General features: G+C 54.2%; 1 protein-coding gene across 2 annotated transcripts in view; it reads left to right on the top strand.

Moving 5' to 3' along the window:
* IQSEC2 (IQ motif and Sec7 domain 2) overlaps nucleotides 1-21,594 on the top strand; it is a 35,497-nt gene extending 13,903 nt beyond the window's left edge. Inside the window, exons 3-16 of one of the 2 annotated variants that reach the window (XM_027841154.1) lie at nucleotides 7,673-7,985; nucleotides 8,303-8,698; nucleotides 9,272-9,317; nucleotides 9,384-10,290; nucleotides 10,965-11,126; nucleotides 11,501-11,623; nucleotides 13,192-13,358; nucleotides 15,509-15,648; nucleotides 15,815-15,940; nucleotides 17,174-17,273; nucleotides 17,760-17,921; nucleotides 19,097-19,270; nucleotides 19,777-19,826; nucleotides 20,401-21,594. In XM_027841154.1, coding sequence (XP_027696955.1) covers nucleotides 7,827-7,985; nucleotides 8,303-8,698; nucleotides 9,272-9,317; nucleotides 9,384-10,290; nucleotides 10,965-11,126; nucleotides 11,501-11,623; nucleotides 13,192-13,358; nucleotides 15,509-15,648; nucleotides 15,815-15,940; nucleotides 17,174-17,273; nucleotides 17,760-17,921; nucleotides 19,097-19,270; nucleotides 19,777-19,826; nucleotides 20,401-21,489 — 3,801 coding nt within the window. In that variant the 5' untranslated portion in view covers nucleotides 7,673-7,826 and the 3' untranslated portion in view covers nucleotides 21,490-21,594. Of the gene's footprint in view, nucleotides 1-7,672; nucleotides 7,986-8,302; nucleotides 8,699-9,271; nucleotides 10,291-10,964; nucleotides 11,127-11,500; nucleotides 11,624-13,191; nucleotides 13,359-15,508; nucleotides 15,649-15,814; nucleotides 15,941-17,173; nucleotides 17,274-17,759; nucleotides 17,922-19,096; nucleotides 19,482-19,776; nucleotides 19,827-20,400 lie in introns of those variants that run through there. The other variant, XM_027841153.1, reaches the window with a different exon arrangement.
* Nucleotides 21,595-22,103: the final 509 nt, after the last annotated feature.

Here is a 22,103-nt window from a genome sequence, read left to right as displayed (position 1 = left end):
AGCTTTGGATTGTCTCCACCCCGCCCCCACTCCCCCACCCCCACCCCCACCCTTTTCTCATCTTCTCATGCTTCTCCCATCTCCTCTGGGACTTTGTCCCTTTCATCTAGGCAGCTAGGGGTCACTGCAGTGGATAGAGCACAAGGCCCCAGAGTCAGAAAGATCTGAAGTCAAATTGGCCTCAGACACATAGTGACTGTGTGACCCTGAGCAAGTCACTTCACCTCGGGCTGCTTCAGTTTCCTCAACTGGAAAGTGGGTGTCATAATAGCACCCACTTCCCAGGGCTGTTATGAGAGTCTGATTAAATCATCTTTGGAAAGCATAGTGCCTGGCACACAGGAGATGCTTACTTTGCAAAGAACTTTTTGCAAACCCCAAAGCACTATAGAAATGCATGTGCTATTCTTATAATCCCCCTAATCCCTTCTCATCTTCCATCTGAACCACTGACACCTTCCTTGTTCAATAGCCCTCAACCATCACTCCTAGGAAAGGCCGGCCCACTTGTGGTCTCCCCTGCCTCATCTCCCCCTCGATTCTCAGCCCCTCCCTGTCCTGAGATCACCAGGCCTTGGCTTGGATCTCCTCCTTCCTGACCCCTTGCCGGGCCCCTCCTCCTCCCCTTTCCCCCATGTTTTTGAGGCAGTCCTCTGACCTGGGTCTCTTCCTAACAAACGAGCTCCTATTTGGCACAGTGCCTGGCACATTGGAGGTGCCTGATCAGCCCTCCCTCCCTTCCCTTCTACCAGAATGGCCACTCCCTCTGAGCCTCCTTGGCAGGATCAACATTTGCGTCCTGCTTGCCTATGCTTGGGTGACCCCCAAGGCTCTGCCCTGGGCCACCCTCTTTTCTGACTCTGTGACCTCCTCAGTCCTCATAGCTTCAGCTCTCACTTCTAGGAATGTGACTCCCAAATCTGTTTATCAGGCCCAGGTCTCTCCGGGAGCTCCAACAATTCAAGCCTCTGCTACCTCTTGGACATCAGCCGACAAGTCCAAACCAGAACTCGTTCTCTTGGCTTCTAACCCTCTCTGTCCTTCAGGCTTGCCCATTTCTGGCAAGGGGCACTGCCATCCTTTCCATCTCTCAGGTTTCCAAAGTCAGCATCATCACCTTTCCCTCCTCCTCCCCCCTCTACCATATGCATTGGCTTGCCAGCCCTCAGCCCCTCTCCTCACTTAGAGCTAGCACCCTCATTCAAGCCCTTGGCACATGGCACTTAGACCTTGGCGATCAGCTCCTCCAAACTGGTCTCCCTTCTTCCTCCACACAGTTCTGACTGGGTCACTGTCCTACTCATGTATCTTCAGGGATGCTCTTCTGCCTCTAGCGTGAAGTCCAACCTCCTCTGACCTCCCCAGTCTGGCCCCTGATGACCTTGCCAGACTAACTTTCCATCATTCCTCTTGGCCCTGTCTACACCAGCACCAAACTAAGCCACTTCCCATTCCCCAACCTTGGCATTCCATTTCTCACCAGTGGCCTCCATTGCCTAGGGGGCTGCCCCCACCTCTGCTTCTTCAAATTCTTCAACTCCTTCAAGGCTCAGCTCAGGTGCCACCTCCTACGGGAAGTCTTCCTGAGTCCTCCTAATTGTTTTTTCTCCTTCCTCAAATCATCTCACTTCCACTCATCCATTTATGGGTGGCTCATTGTTTCCTCCAGTAGAATGTAAGCTCTTTGAGGGGCGGGTTTCCTTTTTTTGTCTTTGTGCTCTCAGCATCTAGGAAGGTGCTTGTCGAATGGATGTCTGTAGGGATGGATGAATGGATGGCCAGCTAGATGAACGGAAGGAAGGATGGTTGGCTGGCTGACTAGCTGGCCAGCTAGGTGGATGGAAGGAAGGAAGGAAGGAAGGAAGGAAGGAAGGAAGGAAGGATGGATGGATGGATAGATGGATGGATGAATGGATAGATGGATGGATGGATGGATAGATGGATGGATGGATGGACAGAGGGATGGATGGATGGATGGTCAGCTGGGTGCATGGAAGGAAGGATGGAAGGATGGATGGGTGGATGGGTGGATGGATGGATGGATGGATGGATGGATGGATGGATGGACGCATGGATGCATGGAAGCAGGGTTCAATGGGTAGATTGATAAATGGTTGGCTAGGCAGGCAGATGGATTGTCGGGTGGATAGGTGAGTGTTGAGTGGATGTTTGGTTGGGTAGATGAATAGATGGCTGGATGGATTGTGGGACAGATAAGGCCTGGATTTTGCTTATTCAGTCTGTCCCTTCTCTAAAGTTGTCAAATTGTTACTCTTAAAACATAGATCTGACTGTTTCACTCGCTACTCACAAATTTCCTGTGGCTCCCTATTGCTTCTAGGATAAAACACAAAATCTTCAGCCTGGAGTTGAAGGCCTTCTACAATCTGCCCCCCATTTGCCTTTCTAGGCTCATTTCCTATGACTCACCTTCATGTATCCTCAGTGGATAGAGCACTGGGCCTGGAATCAGGAAGCCCTGACTTCAAAGCCAGCCTCAGACCCTTCTTTTCTTAGCTGTGTGACCCTGGGCAAGTCACTGAACCTCTGTTTGCCTCAGTATCCTCAACTCTACAACGGGGGTAGTAACAGCACCTCCCTCCCAGGGTGGTTGTTGAGGAGCAAAGGAGATATTTGTAAAGTTCTTAGCACAGTGCCCGGCACATAGTAAGCGCTATCGAAATGTTAGCTCTGTGTCCCATCAGACTGGCTGGTGAATTGGTTCCCGTGTATGATATCTCATCTCCCACTTCAGTTGCCCATATTCAGAATGCTTTCCCTCCTCCCCTGCCCCAGAATCTGCTGCTTTCTCTAAGACATAACTCAGGCACCGCCAGAGGCACTTCCTGACACCTCTCCCCACCCCCCAGCTGTCTTAAATTTCATGCTGTTTTGTGGGAGGGGAGTGCAGCCTCTGCCACAGACTAGCTGCTAGCTGAGGGACTTTGGGAATTCATTTCCTCAGTTTTAGTACCTAGGGCAGTTCTCAGAAGCATGCCTGCACCTGTGAACCTCCTCTTTGCAACTTCCCTCAATCAATGAAAACTCGGACCTGGTTCCCCCTAACTCAACCTTTGCACCCCCTCCACCCCTCCCCCACTAACCCTAACCCTAATCCCAGCCCAGTAGAAATTCCTCAAGGGTCAGGCCTTGTTTCAGGTTTTGTCTGTGCATCCTCAGGACATTTAGCAGGGCACTTGGGACCAGCCTGGGCTTAATGCTTGGTTGCTGAATAGACTTGAATTGAGGAGGCGGCTATAATAGATAGAGATCACCTCATAGCTGCATTCATAGAAGGGTGGCCACATGAATGGACAGAAGGACAGTTAGGTATACAATCCGTAGATGGGTCCATAGACGGATGGATGCGTGGATGCATGGATGGATGGATGGGTCCATAGACGGATGGATGGATAGAGGTATACATATGTGAATTCCTAAGCAGATGAATAGTTGGTTCTAGGCCATAAGGTTACCTTCTCAGGCCTGGGAGTCCATATGCTCAGAGAAGTAGAGCTATAGCTGGTCCAGTAAAGCAGCAAGAGATGGGGTGACAGTGGAAAAAACTTGGAAGTGAGCATTAGGAGATTTGGGTTCTAGTCCTAGCTAGGCTTGTTAGAGGAGATAGCCTTGGGCACCTTTCTTCTCTCTGAACCTCAGTTTCTCCCTCCTTAAAAAGGAAGGAGCCTCAGAGGGGTCCCTTTAAGACCTCTCTGGAGAGAGAGCTCAGAATGGGGTGAAGATGAGAGAGCTCTAAGCAGAGAGGAGCACTGAGGGGGATAGTGCATCATTGGTGGCCAGGGGCCCCGATCCTCCTCATTCGGAAGATGGCCGAAGGCCCAAGACAAGGAGCTCACAGCCTTGAGCCTCACGTGTCCCGTGTCCGGTCAGGAAGAGGAGGCCTCAGGCCTTTCTGGTGCTGAGCTTCTTAGGGTCTTGGTCTGCACTTTTCCAGCGCTGTCCTTTGCGTCCAGACTTCTGTAGCGGGGGCTCCAAGCCTGGCCCAGCCCTAAAGTGTGGGGCTTCGAAGATCTTTGGAGGGAGGGGATGGAGCCCTTTAGGAGTCCTGGAAGGGGGGTGGCTCAAGGATGGGGGAGGCCTCAGGGTCCACCTCTAAGTCTAGCCGTGTCATCCCCCACCTTAGCCCAGCTCCCGCCTGCCTTCCTGTGGCCAGAGCATCCCCAGGACTGGCTCCCCGCCCACCTAACACCAGCTCTCCCTCTTTCTCTGTTGCCCACTGCCCATGGCCCCACCTCTCTCCACTCCCCTTCACCTTTCCTGCCCCTTCCCTCCCCTCCCCACCCCAGGGACGAGGAGCTAATGGAGAATGACGAGGACGGCCATCTGTTCTGCTGCCCCCCTTCTGAGTCCAGTAGCCCTGCTTCTAGGTAACCTGGAAGTCCAGAGGCTCCATCCTTCTCGGCCGGAGAATACTTCCCCTGAGCCCTGGCTTGGAAGCGGGCCCCTCCCCACGCTGCTCTCTCCCTCCAGCAGGGTCCCCGTTCCTACCCTCCTCAGGTCTCTATGCAGAAGCCAAAGCCTTAACTTCTCTGCCTCTGGAAAGGACTGTGTGGGCCTCAGGCCTGGAGGCTGCCTGCGCAGGGCTCTTGCATTCCCCTGTCTCCTCTCTCCCCTGGCCTTAGGGACCACACTGCTGATGGTGACAAGGATGAGCCTGGTCTTTGGATCTCAGCCAACCCTTATCCCCTGCCCTGGCCCCCCCGTGGACTCGGGGAGCCTGATTACCCTGGAAAATAGCTGATCTGAGGAGAGGAGAGGAGAGGACATGAGGCTAGGGGAGAGGAGGCCGGGGAGGGCGGCTGGAGAAAGGAGCAGGCTTAGAAACTTGGTTCCAGTGGTAGATTCCCCTCCCCCCATCGCCCCCATCTGCTGACTTCAGAGCTTCTGCCTACTCCCCCTCCCCAGGCCCTTGGACCCGAATAGATCATCTCTTCCCCCCTACTCTCCCATTTCAATAAAAACGAATCTGCCTTCTTCCTTCTTCCACCTTGGCAAGTGCTCTTTGGGCCTCAGATTTCTGCTCTTTGTAAAATGAGGTGGGTTAGGGTTGGCTGGAAATGTCACTCACTGGTTCCTGGAGATCTTAGCTGTGTGACGTTAGACAAGTCACTTCTGTCTGAGCCTCAGTCTCCTCATTTGTAAAATCAGGGTTATAACTGGCCCACCTACCTCACAGGGTTGTTGTGAGGAAAGCGTGTAAACAGTGTGTTGGAGCAGCGTGTGTGCGTGCCTGCATGGGATCGGGGTAGGGGGTTCTGAAGACTTGTTAGCCTTCGTGCCTTGGTGAGAATTCGGTCACTCGTTACATCGCCCAGTCGCTAACCCTTTACGAGGCCTTCGGGATTAGGCCTTGACGCTAAATGGGGCCGATAGCCCAGGAGCTCCAAGAAATGGGAGGGGCTCTTGGATCACCCCTAGGGTTGAGCCTTGGAGGCGGGGAGTATCTCGAACCCAGGGCTCTAGAGCCAGCCTTGAGCCCAGGTCTGCCTGTTTCCACTGAGCCACTGCTCCAGTCTCCAAAGAGATTTTTATGGAAATCAACTTTGGGCCTCAGGCTCTACCTGGAAACCCCAGGCTGGGTCCAGCCATTCACCTTCAGAATTCACTTTTCCACTTGTTTCTCTAGAAATCTATAGATCTGGGCTAGGGATGAGCCCTAGACGCCTGTCTTTGGGACTTGCTGGGTCAGCGGCCCTAGAGTTTGAGGGAGCAAATCTGTGGCAGGTCACTGGCCCAACTGCCCCTGTTCAGCCAGGCTCCCTGGGGCAGCAGGTGGGAAGGAGAAGGGAAAAAAAGTGGGCCAGGCTGGGAAGGGCAGAGAGAGAAGCCCCCGCCGCTGGCAAGCACACCCTTTTCCTGCCTGCCTTGGGGGACTTTGGCTATTTCCTGCCCCCACTGGCTCCTCGTTGTTTTGGGGCCTCCACGACTCAGCCCTAACCCTAAATGTGCTCTGACTTCGAGCCCTTCAGCTGCCTTTCCTCCCTCATTTCATTCAGAGGGCTGCCTGGAAGAGATGGGGCTGTTCTTTGTCAGGTCTGAGAAAGGCACATGTTACAGGGGGGTGGGGTGGGAAGGGGTGTTCATGGACTGGACTCAAGGATGAAATTGGGAGCCAGAGGTGGGGGGCCTTGAATGCCAACTAGAGAAAGTCCAAGTGTGGGTCAGGGGGCATGGAGTGATAGAAAGGCTGAGTTCACCAGCCAGAGGCAGGGGAACGTCATCATGGGCCTCAGATAAGCTTGTGTAAGCAATCCGGGCTGTGAGGAGCTCTGAGCTTGGGGGTGGGAGATGGAAGAGGAAGTCTACTTAAATAACGCCTTCTGCGGGCTCCCCATTCCAGGCCTGGGGGGCTGGCAGGTCCCTGGTTGCCAAGGTGATGCCTCCCCTCATCCAGAGGCTCCTTCCCGCTTTGGAAGCCATGGCAACTGGCCAACCCCCTCCTCCATTTCCATGGCAACTGTGTCCATCCCCAGCCCCCCACCCCATCTGCCGGGGTTTGGGGAGGTGGCTGAGCTTAGGGGGAGACAGAGAGATGGAGGGGGGAAGATGGCAATGGGGTTGGGAAATGGAGAGAGAGGAAGACAAAGGGGAGATAGAGATATACGGAGAGAATCAGAAGGGGGTGAGAAAGAGGGGATGGTGGAGAGGCGAAGGAGAGCAAATAAGACAGACAGGGAGACAAGAACAATCAGAAAGAGAGAAGGAGAAAGAGGAGAGGGACAGGGTCAGGGAGAGACAGACAGAGACAGTCCCACAAGAGAGAGGGGCAAGCGCTAGCATTGGAGGATTGTGGGTCCTGGTGTTGGCGCTCTGCAAGGACCCCTAGGGCAGGGTCTGGCCAGTGGGAGGGCTCCCTCAGCCCCCCAGTCTTGTCAACCTGGGACCGTTGCCTACCCTACCTCTCTGCCAAGGGCCCCCCCACCTCCGCGGCCCTGATGAGCCAGTGACGCCGTCCCCTCCCCTTCCCCATGTGGTTTGACCTCTTCATCAGCTCTTCCCGGCTTTCTGAGAGCTCACTCCCTCTTTGGCTATATTCTTGCGGTCTTGGGGTCAGGGCCAAAGTATCCCCCAGCTTTGGGCTAGCGGCACCCTTGGCTGTTCTCTGTTCCCTGGCAGCCAGGTTGCCATAGCAGCAAGAGGCCAGGTGCCTCCCAAAGGTGCTGGAGGCCCAAGTGGCCCAGGAATGGAAGGAGGGAAGTGTGCCTGACAACACCCTGCCATGCCACCTTCTGCTCCCTTGGGCTTCCACCCTGGAGGAGGAGGAGGAGGAGGAGGAGAGGAGGAAGAAGGAGAGATGGTCCTGAAGAGCTGCCCTCTACCTGTGAGGAGAGAGGAATCCGGGGCTTGGAGGCATGAGGCAGAAAGAGGAGGGGGGGAGGAGAAGAGGAGAGAGCGGAATAAGAAAGGAGGGAAGGAGAAGGAAGGAGAGGAGGAAGGCGCCTCGCCTTGTGGCCTTGTACCTACGAGTTTCTCCTTGATCTGGGTTCCCCTTTCTCTCTACTCCCTGGCCCCCTGATCTGTGGGTGAGGGGAGTGATGGGAAAGCTGAAACCCAGACCAGGTGGCCAGTTAGAACTGGGAGGGAGCCATCAGGGACCCCAGAGCAAGGTTGCTCAGGTCCCTGGCCCCATCCATCCCTTACCCTCCTGCAGTGTGGAGGGCGATGCCCCGGCCAGTGATCTGGGCGTCGGGGCCGACAGTCCGGAAAGCCAGGCCCCTTACCGTTGCGGGGGCAGTGCTGTTGTCAGCGAGTTCGCCAAGTTGTCGGACCCCTATGAGCTGCCCCCGGCTGCCTGCCATGTCCACATGCCCGGTCCGTCTGCTGCCACTGGCCTGCCCTGGGCCCAGCGGGCTCGCCTCCAGCCCGCCAGCTTGGCACTGCGAAAGCAGGAGGAAGAGGAGATGAAGAGGTCCAAGGCCCTGTCTGACAGCTATGAGCTCTCCACAGACCTGCAGGATAAGAAGGTAGGCATGGCGGGAGTGGGGGGTCATCCATTTGGGACCCCTCCTGGCTGGATCGGGCTTCCCTGACAACGCACACTGAGCCAGCCCCCCGCAGGCACCTTCTTCCTCCTCCTTTCTTCTCCTCTCCTTTCCTCTATTCCTTCTTTCTGTCCTTCCTTCCTCTTTTCTTTCTTCCTTCTCTCCTTCCTTCCTTCTTCCTCCCCTCCCCTTGTCTTCTTTGCACCATCTACTCCCTCTGCCTTCTCCTTTCTTTTCTTCCTTCTCTCCTTTCCTATATTCTCCTTCCTTCCTCCTCTCTCTCCTCTCCTCTTGTTCAGGTGGAGATGCTGGAGCGGAAGTACGGTGGCCCATTTCTCAGTCGGCGGGCAGCACGCACAATCCAGACAGCCTTCCGCCAGTACCGCATGAACAAGAACTTTGAGCGGCTGCGGACCTCGGCCTCGGAGAGCCGCATGTCCAGGCGTATCATTCTGTCCAACATGCGCATGCAGTTCTCCTTTGAGGAGTACGACAAGGGCCAGACTGCTCCTTACTTTGAGGGCAAGCCCGCCTCCTTGGATGAGGGCGCCATGGCAGGGGCCCGGGCCCATCGGCTAGAGCGTGGTCTCCCGTATGGTGGTTCCTGCAGTGGCCTGGATGGAGGCAGCTCTGTCACCACCTCTGGGGAGTTCTCCAATGACATTACCGAGCTGGAAGACTCCTTCTCCAAGCAGGTGAGGCCTTGGGGGCCGCCCTTGACCTCTTCCCACACCTCCCTTTGGACCCTTCAGTAATTAAGCAGTGAGTGCCTAGTAGGTCCTCACTGCTGGGCCCAGGGCCTTGTGGTGGAAACAGAGAGGAGCAGTGGAGCTCCTAGGCCATTTGGGCTGAGACAAGGTTCCTTTATTTCCCTACTGCATTCGTTCCCAAACAGTTACTGAATTATTGACAGATTGGAGAAAGAGCGGAGCTCTGAGCCAGGAAAACCTGGCTTCTGGTCCCACTGACACATATGGAGACCAGAAAGTTAAACCCAAGTGGCCATTCTGCCTCAGTGGAGGGACTTTCCATACCAGGAGTGCCTCATCCTGCAGAAAACCCAAGTCAAGCCCAAACCTAACCAAACACGAATGGCCCCTGGGCATTTCAGTGGTCCTTGGGAAAGGAATTCTGGGAGTTTGGGGGAGAAGGAGGAAGGGGCAGGGTCCAGAGCAGCTTTTCTTTGGCCTGATCGATGGGTCCTGCACTCTTTTCTCCCTGCCTTTCTGCCCTTCTTTCCCCTTTCCCTGCAAACCTATGAGGAGCAGGTGAAGTCCTTGGCGGAATCGATCGATGAGGCCCTGAACTGCCACAGTCTTCGGGGAGAGGAGGAGGAGGAGGAAGAGGAGGAGGAGGAGGAGGAGGAAGAGGAGGAAGAAGAGGAGGAGGAGGAGGAAGAGGAGGAGGCGGTAGAACCGGGGAGAGTGCAGGTCTCAGGGCCCCTCCCAGAGCAGGCAGAGGCCCGGGAGCACCATGGGGACAGCACGGGCACTTCCTTCAGTGATGTCACCCTCTACCTGGATGAAGCCACTGGGCCTGTGTCCCCTCTTTCCCCAGACCACCCAGCCAGCAGTGGCGACACTCCACAGCCATCTCTGCCGCCACCCCCACCTGGGGCTGCCAATGTTCGGGAGGAAGACATGGGGGCCCGCCGGGGCCCCCCTTGCCTCGAATGCAGGGACTTTCGCCTGCGGGCAGCCCACCTTCCACTGTTGACCATTGAACCACCCAGTGATAGCTCTGTGGACCTCAGTGACCGCTCTGACCGGGGCTCTGTTCACCGGCAGCTGGGCAACTATGAGGCTGGTGGAACCGGCAGCCCCCACGGGACCTTGCAGCAGCACCCAGAGCCACCACCACCTGGGAGACCCCCTCACCCCCTCCGCCACTACCCAGCCCCCGAGGCTAGTGGCCTGGGGCCCCCACCACCCCCGCCTGGAAGCTCTGCCCTCAACAGTGGCGGTCCCCCTGGAAGTGGCGGCAGCCGAATCCTCATGGGCAAGTGTGAGGCTGGCACGGCTCCGGCGGCCACTGGTGGCAGTGGCGGCGGCGGCGGCGGAGACAACTCTGACGGGGAGCCTGATAGCTTGAACAGCACCACGAACTCAAATGAGACCATGAACTGCAGCTCAGGATCGTCGTCGCGAGACAGCCTGCGAGAGCCCCCTGCTCCGCTGGGCTCCCAGACTTATCAGCGGGAGACCAGGCACAGCTGGGACTCGCCAGCCTTCAACAATGACGTGGTCCAGAGACGGCATTACCGCATAGGCCTCAACCTCTTTAACAAGTAGGTTTCCCCAGACTCAGCCTTCCTGGGTCTCACACCCTCCTCTTCCTTGCTCCACTCTCCTCCTCCATTCCCTTTGTCTGGCCTTCTTCCTCCCACTATCTCCTCCTCTCCCTTCTTTTCTTTCTTTCCAACCTCTCCCTTTCCCTGAACTCCAATGATCTGGGAGTCATATGGGTTTCCATGTGATTACACTCTGTGTAACCTCAGGCCTCAATCTCTGAACACTTTGGAAACAGCAGAGTGCTCTGCATGTGAACCACTAATGCTTTGTGGGTGAGCTCAAGAGTGTCATGTGTGTACACATTTATGATGTACACTGGGTGTGAACATCTATGAGTGTGCACATGTGCACGCACGCACATGTGCGCGTGCCCTAGAGCAGCTCGTAGGTAGTACAAGTTCACCTGGGACACAGTATTCCGGCAATCACTTGGCAAACATGGACAACGATTCTTATTTTTTGGTTTGTTTGTTTGGTTTTTGTTATTGTTGTTGTTGTCGTTGTTTTTAAGGCAATTGGGGTTAAGTGACTTGCCCAGGGTGTCAAGTGTTTGGTCTGAGGTCAGATTTGAACTCAGGTCCTCCTGACTTCAGGGCCAGTGCTCTATCCACTGTGCCGCCTAGCTGCCCCAACAATGATTCTTATTGGTAGTCACCCAAATTCTCCCCAGGAAACCAGAGAAAGGCATCCAGTACCTGATCGAGCGTGGCTTCTTGTCGGACACACCTGTGGGGGTAGCCCACTTCATCCTGGAGCGGAAGGGCCTGAGCCGCCAGATGATCGGGGAGTTTCTGGGCAACCGTCAAAAACAGTTCAACAGGGATGTGCTCGAGTGAGAAGGGGTGGGGTGGGAGGGAAGGTGCGGCTTGAGGGTGGTCCCTTCTCTTGGTCTGGTGCCCCCAGATTGGCAAAGTCCCTTCAACTCTCAAGGCCCCACTATCTTCTTCTACAAAAAGGGGGTGGGCAAGGTCAGTTCTGGATGGTTCTGACGCTAGCTTCCAGCCCTGGTTTTGCTATTTCCCAGCAGTGTGACCTTGGACACGTCCCATCCCCTCTCAGAACCTGTCAGTGAAGGGGCTGGACTGGGGATTAGGGTTAGATCCCTATGACACTTCTGCCCCGACAGATTCCAAGGGAAGGAGAATGGGGGTGGGCTGACAGCCAGCTAAAGAGCGCACACCCTCTTTCTCTTCGGTCCTCAAATAGCTGCGTGGTGGACGAGATGGATTTCTCCTCCATGGATCTGGACGATGCTCTGCGAAGGTTCCAATCCCACATTCGAGTCCAGGGAGAGGCCCAAAAAGTAGAGAGGCTTATTGAGGCCTTCAGGTAAGGCCCTGGCACCTCTCCATCCCCGGGGGCAGTAGCCAAGCAGAAGCTGCCAGGGGTGGGAGCCTTGGTGATGCTTCGTGCATTTGTGAGGAAGGACAGGCAAGTAGAGGCAGGCTGGTTGGACGAGTCCCTCCCTCTCTTTGGGACTCAGTTTCTGCCTTTGCAAAATAAGGATAGTAATTTAAAAAACACATTTTACAACCATTTATTATATCTCTCCTTCCCACTCCCCCCCCCCCCACTGAAAAAGAAAACCCTCCTAACAAATGGGCAGATCCCCCTCATTGGCTGTGTGCAAACATGTGGGTCTCATTGCATTTCATAAGCCCATCACCTCTCTGGCAAGAGGCGCCGGGGAGGTGGGGGGGCGTCGCGCGGCTGCGGCCGCAGAGGTGGGGGGGGTGTGTTTGATCTTCGGTCCTCAGTACTCGGGCTTTCTCATGGCATTGACCACAGTTCTAAAGTCTTTCAAAGTTGTTTCTCTGTGTAATGATGTTGTTGTCAGTGTATAAATTGTTCTAGTTTTGTTCACTTTTCTCCACACCAGTTCTTAGAGGTCTTTCCAATTTACTCTGGAACCGTTCATTTGAGCTTTTTTTTTTTTTTTTTTTCCTCCAAGACTGGGTCTCCTGATCTTGTCCAGGCTAGAAGTGCATCAGACACTCATGGGCTCAATCCCACTGCTAATCAGCAAGGAAGCTTTGACCTGCTCCATTTCTGACCTGGTCTTGTTCGACCCTCCTTAGGTATCCTGCTCCTGGGTGCTCACCATGAGACACCTGATAGGTTTTAGCCACTGGAGCTCCAGTAATCCACCAGTCTCAGCCTCATTGCAGGAGTGTACCACCATGCCTGGTCATTTCTTCATTTTCTCTAGCACCACAGTATTCCATGACATTCATAGACCATAACGGGTTCAGCCATCCCCCAATGGATGGATACCCCTTCAGGTTCCAGTTCTTGGCCACCACAAACACAGCTGCTAGAAATAGCTTTATACATAGGAGGTTTTTCCCTCTTTCTCTGAGGCATAAATGTAGCAATAGCATTGCTGGGTCAAAGGGTATTATCCCCTTTTAATAATTTTGGAGGCATAATGCCAAAGCCACTCCAGCCATTGTCGTGGGCCTCTTGCTAGCCTGATGGCTTACTGATGATACTTACTGATGGTAACTCAGTTACTTGAATTGTGCAATTCGCAAATTATTCCGAATTTGGAGCATTTTTTTTTCACGTGGTTATCGATAGCTTGGATTTCTTTGAGAAAGTCTTATTCATGTGATCTTTCTTGAACGATCTACCTCACAGGGCTTTTGGAAGTCAAGACACACGAACTGTTATTTTTCTTAAGGAATTTGGGGAATGGAAAGGCCACTGGAGGTGGAAGCAGCTAGAGATAAAGCTGAGTGCGGGGGTGGGGGGTGGACATTGTCTGGAATATCCAGGCTCTTGGGTGGCGTGACATGAGGCCAGAGCTGAGGAGAACTGGTGTCTCCTTTCCATGGAGAAAGGATTGGGGAACTCAAAAGCGAGGTGAGCACATCTGACTTCCTTTCCTTGAGCAGCCAGCGGTATTGTGTGTGCAACCCGGCCCTTGTGAGGCAGTTCCGGAACCCAGATACCATCTTCATCTTGGCCTTTGCCATCATCTTGCTCAACACAGACATGTACAGTCCCAATGTAAAGGCTGAACGCAAGATGAAGCCTGAAGACTTCATTAAGAACCTCAGAGGTACATTGAGTGATGCCTGCATTACCGGTTTTATACTGTGGCCTTGGGTTGATACTTGTTCCCCCCCCCCCCCCCGCCAACTGAGCGACCTCAAAGGCTCCCTTCAGATCCAACATGATGAGATTCCATGACTTGGATGTAGCAAATCAGGGAGGTTTAATGAAGAGTGGCATTACCTACAGATACTTAGACTCCCTAACTCCCTGCCTTCCTGTGTGATACTTGAAACCCTCAGCATTTCCCACTGTAAACTGATCTAAAGTTCCTTCTATTTCTAAGGCTCTAGGATTCAATGACTCAGACATGGCAAGTCTGAGAGGTTGCCAGCTCTTGACTGGAGAGACATTGGGCACCTGTGACCCATTTTGTTGCCCTTCTCTGGGCCTTGGGAAAATGTGAGGGGATTGTCTGAGATCTTGAAGTGTCCACCTTACTCAGATGTTTTGTGCATCATGTCATTGCCACTATCCATTCAATCAACCCACAAACGTCCCTTCTCACCTGAACCACTGCAATGGCCTCCCATGTGGTCTCCTTATCTCGTCTCTTCCGCATTCACCCTCTGCTCAGCTGCTAAGGTCTGACCACACCCACCATCCCAGTAAGCTCCGATGGCTGCCTAGTATCTTTGTGGGTGTCAGTCTGGCTTTTCCAGTCCTTCCTAACTTGGCCCCTCCCTATGATGACTCGCTGGTGACACCCCCCCCCCCCCCCCCGTGCTTAGTGTTCTTTCCCTCATCACTTTTGCTTCTGCTTGTACGTGTGGGAAGCTTTTCCCTCCCTCCCCCAGCTACCCTGTATCTGGTCGGTAACATGAAGATGGTGCCTGGCATACAACAAGCATTTAATAAATGCTCACTGATGGTGCAGCTACAATGTGCTAGGCACCATGCTGGCAGCTAGGAATACAAAAAGAGGGAAACAGACAAGAAGGACAGCGTGCTCTTAATAAGTAGCAATGAATTTCACAGTCCGAGGCAGTTTGGGAGAGAGGGCCTCAGGAAAGGCTAGGGTTGAAGCAGCGGGGGGGGGGGGGGGGTGTTCCAGGCACAGGGGACATCCTGTACAGACACACGTGGGAAATGGAGTGCCATGTGTGAGGAACTGAGACAAAAAGTCCAACTTGGCTACAGTGTGAAAAGGGAATTAATATATAATGCAACTAGAGGGAGCAGGAGATGAAGGGCTCTGAAGGCCAAACAGAGCATTTTGTATTTGACTGTGGAGGTAATCGGGAACTACTGGAGTTTGGGAGGGGTGTGTGGGGTACAATCAGACCTGCTCCTTACGAAAACCACTGGTGGCTGAATGAAGGACATTACAATAGTGCAGGAGTGAGGAGATGAGGGCCTGCATCAGGGGCCAGGCAGTCTCAGAGGAGAGAAAGGGGGCATATTCGAGAGACACTGCAGAGGCGAAATCAACAGGCCTTGGCACCATATTGGATATGGGGGGTGAATGAGAGATAGTGACGAGTCCAGAATGACTCCTAGGTGGGGAGCCTGAGGGACTGGGAGGATGGTGTGGCCCTCAGCAGTAACAGAGAAGGCAGGAAGAGCGCAGTTTAGGGGGAAAGAGAAGGAGTTCCGTTTTAGACATATTGAATTGCAGATGCCTACTAGACATCCAGTTTGAGATGTCTGAGAGGCAAGTGGAGACAGGAGAATGAAGGTCAGCAGACAGCTGGGGCTCTAAACACATTTGAGAATCATCAGCGTAGAGATGACCATCCATCCCATGGGTGCTGAGGAAATTCCCCCAGTGAAGTACATTAGAAGAGCAGAGGGTCCAGGAGAGAACCCTCTGGGACACCTAGAGTTAGAGGGCATGAGCCGGATGAGGATCCCAGCTAAGGAGACTGAGGAGGAACAACCAATCAGGAAGGAACAATGTTAGGAAAGCTCAGAGAGACTGTTGAGGAGCACAGGGTACTGAACTGTACCCAGAAGCGCAGAGAGGCCAAGGAAGATGAGGATTGAGAAAAGGCAAAGATTTGGCAATGACGAGATCAGTGGTGACTTTGGAGAAAATAGTTTCATTTGAATGATGAGGTTGGAAGCCAGACTGCAGAGGATTAGAAAAGAGGGAGAGAGGAAGCAATGGAGGAAGCGAGTGGTGTGCAGCATCACAACATCCCATGCTCCCTCCAGGAGTTGACAATGGAGAAGACATCCCCCGGGACCTGCTGGTTGGCATTTACCAGCGCATCCAGGGTCGAGAACTGAGGACCAACGATGACCATGTATCCCAGGTGCAGGCTGTGGAACGCATGATCGTAGGCAAGAAACCGGTAAGTATGGAGAACTGTGCCTGGCTCTGGTTCCCTGGCCCAAATGGAATTCCAATTTGGCTTTCACTCTTCCCTAAAACCCTGTTTAAGGGGACTATATGAGCTGAACTAAGGAGTCTGGGGAGTAATTCAGATTCATCATTCCCCTGATTTCCCACCTATCCAGGTCCTCTCCCTACCCCATCGGCGCCTGGTCTGTTGCTGCCAACTCTATGAGGTACCTGACCCCAACAGGCCACAGAGGCTTGGTCTTCACCAGCGTGAAGTCTTTCTCTTCAATGACCTACTTGTGGTAATGAGCATTCAGGGGAGCTGGGTTGTCGAAGGGGAACGGGGCTGGTGGCGAGGTTGGGGTGGGGGGGATATGTTGAATTCTGTCATGGACTTGCCATATATGCTTGGACAAGTCCTTTCCACATCTGGGTTTCAGTTTCCTTCCCCTCTCCCTACAGGGCAAAGATGGGGTAGACAGTTGGACTTTTGTTTTCTAAGTATCCTTCTAGACTTTCAGTTGCCTAAAACTTAAACAGTCATCGACACAGAGGCCAATTTTTTGGGGAGGGGAGGGGGGGTGTCACTGAGATTGTCAATTTGGATGCTTTTTCTTATTTTTTTAAAACAATTACTGTCTTTTGTTTTTTTATACTCCAATCTCCCAGCAAGAGGCAGTGAGGTATAAGGCAGGGGCTCTTTCCCTTTTTTTGTCCCAAAGCCTTTAAGCAATCAGTTTGGCAAGAAAGAACAAATTCCACAACAAGAAATAAGAACTCCTGGGGTGATGGATGGAGGGCTGGCCTTGGAATCAGGAACACCTGGGTTCACTTCCCTGTTCCAGCACACACAAGTGGCAGGACCTTAATGCCCCAGGCAGGTAGGGCAAGGGCAGGAAGGTTAACAAGCACTGGAGAAGGGAGCATTTGCACCCGGGAGCTCCTTCCACTACACCAATTCTGTCTCAAGTTGAAAGCAATCAAAGATTGATAGGCCCTTGGCGACCCACTAAATCCTCCCTTGAACAAAAACTGTCAAATGAAATCCAACAAAGAAAGCGACCATGTCCAGCAGCAGCTCGTGCACCATTTTATACCTGGAGTCCTCCGCCTCTCTCGGGAGTGGGGAACAAGGAAGGCCCCAGGAGGACCACAGTACAATTAGTCTGAGTAGAGCAACCTTTGGGTGGTGTTGGAGTCACTGTCTCTTGTGGTTGGGTCACAGCCCTCATTCCAAGCCATGCAGCAACAGTCCACAGTTTCCCCAGCCAAGTAGCCATGTTGTTTCCAGTGTTGGGCTCCCACAAACAAGGCTGCTTGGAATCATTTCTTAGAAATGGAGCCAGTTTCTGCCAGTGTGCTGGGATAGCGCGTCCGGTGTCCTGCAGCTTCTCCAACAGACTTTTCTATTTTGGAACCATCTTGGCCAAGTGAGAGGGCTACAGGAAGCCAGACTTGAGCTCCTTCCATGAGCATTCTCTGATCTTTGTGATTTGGTCCCACTGCTAATGAGCTCCCCCCTCCCTACACCACAGGTCACCAAAATTTTCCAGAAGAAGAAGATCCTGGTGACCTACAGTTTCCGCCAGTCCTTTCCCCTTGTTGAAATGCACCTACAGCTCTTCCAGAATTCATGTGAGTGTCCTATGACCATATGGCCCACACTGAAGGACCTTTTTTTGGGGGGGGGCGGGGCAGATGTGTAAAGGAGGAAAGGGCCCAAAGGCCAAGTTCGTCCAGATAGCTGAGGTAGGGCTGGGCCTGCGAGGCAGCACAGAAGCGTAGGTGCTCAGTGGTGGTACCAACAGGGCGCAGGGAGCCTGTCACTTATCTCCCCACAGTGGAGGTACTTCATCTGGTTTTTGAATGAATGAATGGATGAGCCCCTTTACTAGACCACATCTTAGCTAAATTTTGTCTCTCCGCTAGTGACAGTGAGAGACACCCCCAAACCCAAGTCCTCAGTGAGTGGAGATGCTGAAGGGCCAGCTCTTGCTATGGATTCTTGCCTGGATCGCAAGCATTCTGAGGGCAGACTCCAGTTCAGAGTGGAAAGGATGAGCCTGGAGGTTTTCTACCCTGACAATGCCTGTGTCCCTTTTTCTCCCTGGCACCTGACAGATTACCAGTTTGGCATCAAACTGCTTTCTGCAGTGCCCGGTGGGGAGCGGAAGGTGCTCATCATTTTCAACGCACCCAGCCTGCAAGACCGCCTTCGCTTCACGTCTGACCTCCGAGAGTCCATAGCTGAAGTACAAGAGATGGAGAAATACCGTGTGGAATGTGAGTGTGTGACCCTTCTGGGGGCTAGCCAGCCTCCAGTTCACACACAGCCACTGATGGAGCTCCCTCTTCTGTGCCTTCAAACGGTTGGCAAGGGAGGGGCGAGAACAGGGCAGGAGGGAAGCTTCAAAGCTGAGATGCTGAATCACTTTTACTATCTACTTTCCTGAAGCAGGAGGAATCACTGTTGTGACCTCTCTACTGAGTGTGCAAATGCAAGAACTGTCACTTGTGGGTTCCTAAGGGTCTGTCATGAGCTGGGTCTCCACCAGTATGGATTTCAGACCCTCTACAGCAGACAGATAGAAAGATATACAGACATATACATATAGATATACATATCTAGATACAGATATCCATATAGATAGATGAGAGAGAGAGAGGAAGAGAGAGGAGAGACAGAGAAAAGAGAGAAGAAAAAAAGAGATAGAGAAGGAGAGAGAAAGAGCGTGGGGAGAGGAGAGAGACACACACACACACAGACAGACAGACAGACAGACAGACATTAGAGTTTGGGCTGAAAAATTTCTCCCGTAAGCAAATAAGTAATGAATCTCTCTCAACTCAGCCAGTCTGTGCCTTGGGACAACAGCCATACGATCCAGCCATACGAGCAAGTCTCCAACGTCTGAAGGGTTAGAAAGGTCTTCCCTTACAGGAACCTGTAGGTCGGGAGTATAAGTCATAATATGATGATTTTACAGAGAAGGAAGCTAAGGCACAGAGAGGGAAGTCATTGTTCAGTATGGCAAAGCCAGGACTGCCACCCTGATCTTAGCCTTGAAGTGCAGTGGAAAGCATTCTGGACTAAGTAAGTCAAAGATGAGTTTTAAAAAGTTTAAAAGTCTTCAGGTGTTTGGGTTGAACAGGCTAAGGCATCTAGCAATTGGGAGAAAGAACGCACAATTCAAAGAATGAAAGAGAAACTGAGGCCACAAGTCTGATGGTCCAGAAGTTTGCAATTCTGTGTCTAAGACATTCTGCCCCAGGTCTTGCCTGTCTACTTGAATAGAAACTTATACCCCCACCTTTGGGAAGTTCCTGTTGGGACAGCTCAGAATTCTGGGGAGGGCAGCCCTCAGGGGACCCAGAGACTGAGAAGTGGCCTAGGCAAGGTGCACGAGAGAGGGAAGCTCAAAGGTTATTAATGAAGAGGCCTGCTCTCATATACACAGCGGAGCTAGAGAAGCAGAAGGGGGTGATGCGCCCCAATACCTCCCAGCCCACTGGCTCCAAGGACGCAGTCAACGGCACACTGCCCCGGTCCAGCCTGGAGGACACATATGGCCTTGGTGATGGTCTGAAGCGGAGTGCCCTTAGCAGCTCCCTACGTGACCTCTCAGATGCAGGTCAGGATTGCCCCCCCCCGGGGTGTGGTGATGGGAAAACCAGCAGAGTCAGGATTTTGCTCTGGGCAGGGAAGGGGGAAGGAATCCCCTCCTCCTTATCTGGGCCATCTCTCCTCCTCCCCTACTCTTCTCCACAAGCTCCTCTGACAGTGGCCCAGTGCCCAGGGCCCAGGGCCTCGTCCTGTCTAGGTGCCTAGAGCCAGAGCTGGGCCCACAGAGGGTCTGACAGAAATGAGCTTACTAGCCGGAACAGTGCAGGGAGTGAGGGCCACAGGGCAATGCAAGGGAACCAGGAGGGGCCGTGCGCTGTCTCACTCTTTCTCCTGTCCCTCTCTAACTCCTCTTGCCTCTCTCCTTTTCCTCTGCTGTCTCCATCTGCCTCCTAGAAGGGAGGGGTAGAAGAAGGGAGGGGGAGCCCAAGGGGGAGGAGAAGATCCTTCAGGGGGGTGACCCTGGGTTCGAGTTGTACGAAGCCCTACCCTGACCCTCGTTGCTTGCGGGCACAGGGAAGCGGGGGCGACGTAACAGCGTGGGATCATTGGACAGCACCATCGAAGTAAGTGGGGCGGCCTGACACCCCCCCCTCCCCCGTCTGCATGGGGCTGAATGCCTGCCCACCTGTGCCTGTCCAACCCCTAGCTGCCCCTTCTGGGAAGGAACAATGGCGAGACATGAGCCCCCTCTGTCTCTGCTCCTTCTGTCTGTCCGTCTGTCCTTCTTTCCCATTCTCTCTTTCCACTCCAATTTTCCAGGGAAGTGATTCTGGTGATGTCCAAGTGACGGGGTTGGGGGAGATCTTCCTGGAGGAGGAGACAGAGGAGGAGAGGAAGGAAGAGAAGAGGGAGGACTAGCATAAGGAAAAGGGGGAGGTGGTGGCTGCAGCCAAGAAAACCAGGGGGTGCAGGAAGGCACCGACCCTGTTTCCTCATGTGTCTCCCCACCCCCCATCCCTGCCCTGGAAGCCAGTGATTGACGAGGTGTCCGTAGAAGGAAGGCCCAATTGAGAACAAGGGAGTTCAGATGGGGGCGTGAGTGGGGAGGCCCAGGGGCTGCTGCGTCCAGCTGGGCCTGATCCCCTCTCCCTCTCCCCTCCCCCTTTCCCCACTTCCTGGTGTCCCCCATCCTGCCAGGGCTCTATTATTAGCAGCCCCCGCCCGCACCAGCGGATGCCTCCACCCCTGCCTCCAGCGCCACCGCCACCTGAGGAATATAAGACACAGCAGCGCCCTGCATCCAACTCATCCTCCTTTCTGGGCTCACTGTTTGGCAGTAGAAGGGGCAAAGGCCCCTTCCAGACCCCTCCAGGGCCTACATCTGCCTCTTCCTCCTCTGCCTCCTCCTCTCACCACCATCACCACCACCACCATCACCACCACCACCCCCCTCCAGCTGCAGCGCCCCATCACCCACCGCCAGCCCCAGCCCCGGCCCCGCACCACATACATGCCGATGGCCCCTCCAAGCTTCAGGCCCTCCATGCCCAGTATTGCCATGTGCCCGGGGGACCAGCCCCCCCTCCCCCACCCTACCACCCACAGCCTGCCCCACCCCCACCCCCACCTCAGCCAGCCCCTCTACCCCAGGTGGGCACTATCCCACCGCCACCTGCCTCGGCGCCACCTGTGGGGCCACACCGTCACTTTCTAGGTGGGCATGGGCCTCAGCACTTTACACTGGGCCGGGCTGGGGGCCGAGCCAAACGAGGAGCGGCCGGGGCAACCTCCATGGGGGGTCGCTACCCACTGCACCAACCCACTTCACCCCTGCCCCTCTACAGTCCAGCCCCACACCACGGGTTGGTCCACCATGCGTATCCCCCACCAGGTCCACCACCACCTGGCGTCCACCATGTGGCCAGCGCATCCAAGCAGGGCCCCAAGCACTTTATCTTTGGTGGGCACCCCCCACCAATGATGTCACGGTCAGCACCTGGAGGGCCCTATGGGAGTGGGGGAGGAGGCGGCGGGGGCCACTCGGGCCCAGGGCACCCACCCCAGTCGCCGCTGTCACCTCACTCACCTGTGATACCACCTCACCCTTCATACCCACCACTTCCTCCACCTTCACCCCACACCCCACTTACCCCACATTCGCCTGCACCACCCACCTCTCCCCACCCACCACCCCATAGCCACAGTCATGGCCACCCCCACGGTCATGGCCATGGTCCTGGGAACCCTAAGCCCAAACCAGCAAGTAGGATCAGCACTGTTGTTTGAATCACGAGCAGAAGGTCAGCTCACCCCACCTCCTGGGTTGGCCTTGGATGCTCCTAGGACATGTTCTGCCTGTCCTTCATTAAAAAAAAAAAAAAAAAAAAAAAAAAAAAACCCGGTTATAGAGACCACGAGAGAGGGGGCCCCCAACTGCCCCTCCCCCTGCTCCTCCCCCGGGGGGGGGGGGCGTGTTGGGTGAACCCCCACTTCCCCTCCCTGGGATGAGGGGGCTACTTCCAGAGTTCCAATCTACAATCTTATTCCCCACCCCCCAAATGAGGCTCAGTTTCTCCTCTAAAAACAAGATTTACCTGGATGGCTCTAAATCAATGTGGCATCAGCCTAGGATCTTTACCTTTACATTTCTCATAGTTTTCCTCAGGGGCTTAGGGCTCCCCCAAAACTACCTAATCACTGAGCAAGAGATATGGGGAGGGGGGCTGGTGGGGAAGGAGGAAAGTCTCCCATCCCATGCTCCCTGCAGCACCCAGCCAGTCACAGGAGAATTTTAGCCAAGGACTCATCTAGCTCTGGAGACTGTGTGAACTGAGGGAGATGATCTACACTTCACTAGCAGGGGAATGTCTGAGGCCTCCTCAGGTGCCCCCAGAAAGGCA

Source organism: Vombatus ursinus, unplaced genomic scaffold (assembly GCF_900497805.2).
Source record: "Vombatus ursinus unplaced genomic scaffold, bare-nosed wombat genome assembly UNPS02014853.1, whole genome shotgun sequence".
Classification (NCBI taxonomy): domain Eukaryota; kingdom Metazoa; phylum Chordata; class Mammalia; order Diprotodontia; family Vombatidae; genus Vombatus; species Vombatus ursinus.
This window is presented reverse-complemented; position numbering and strand designations above follow the sequence as displayed.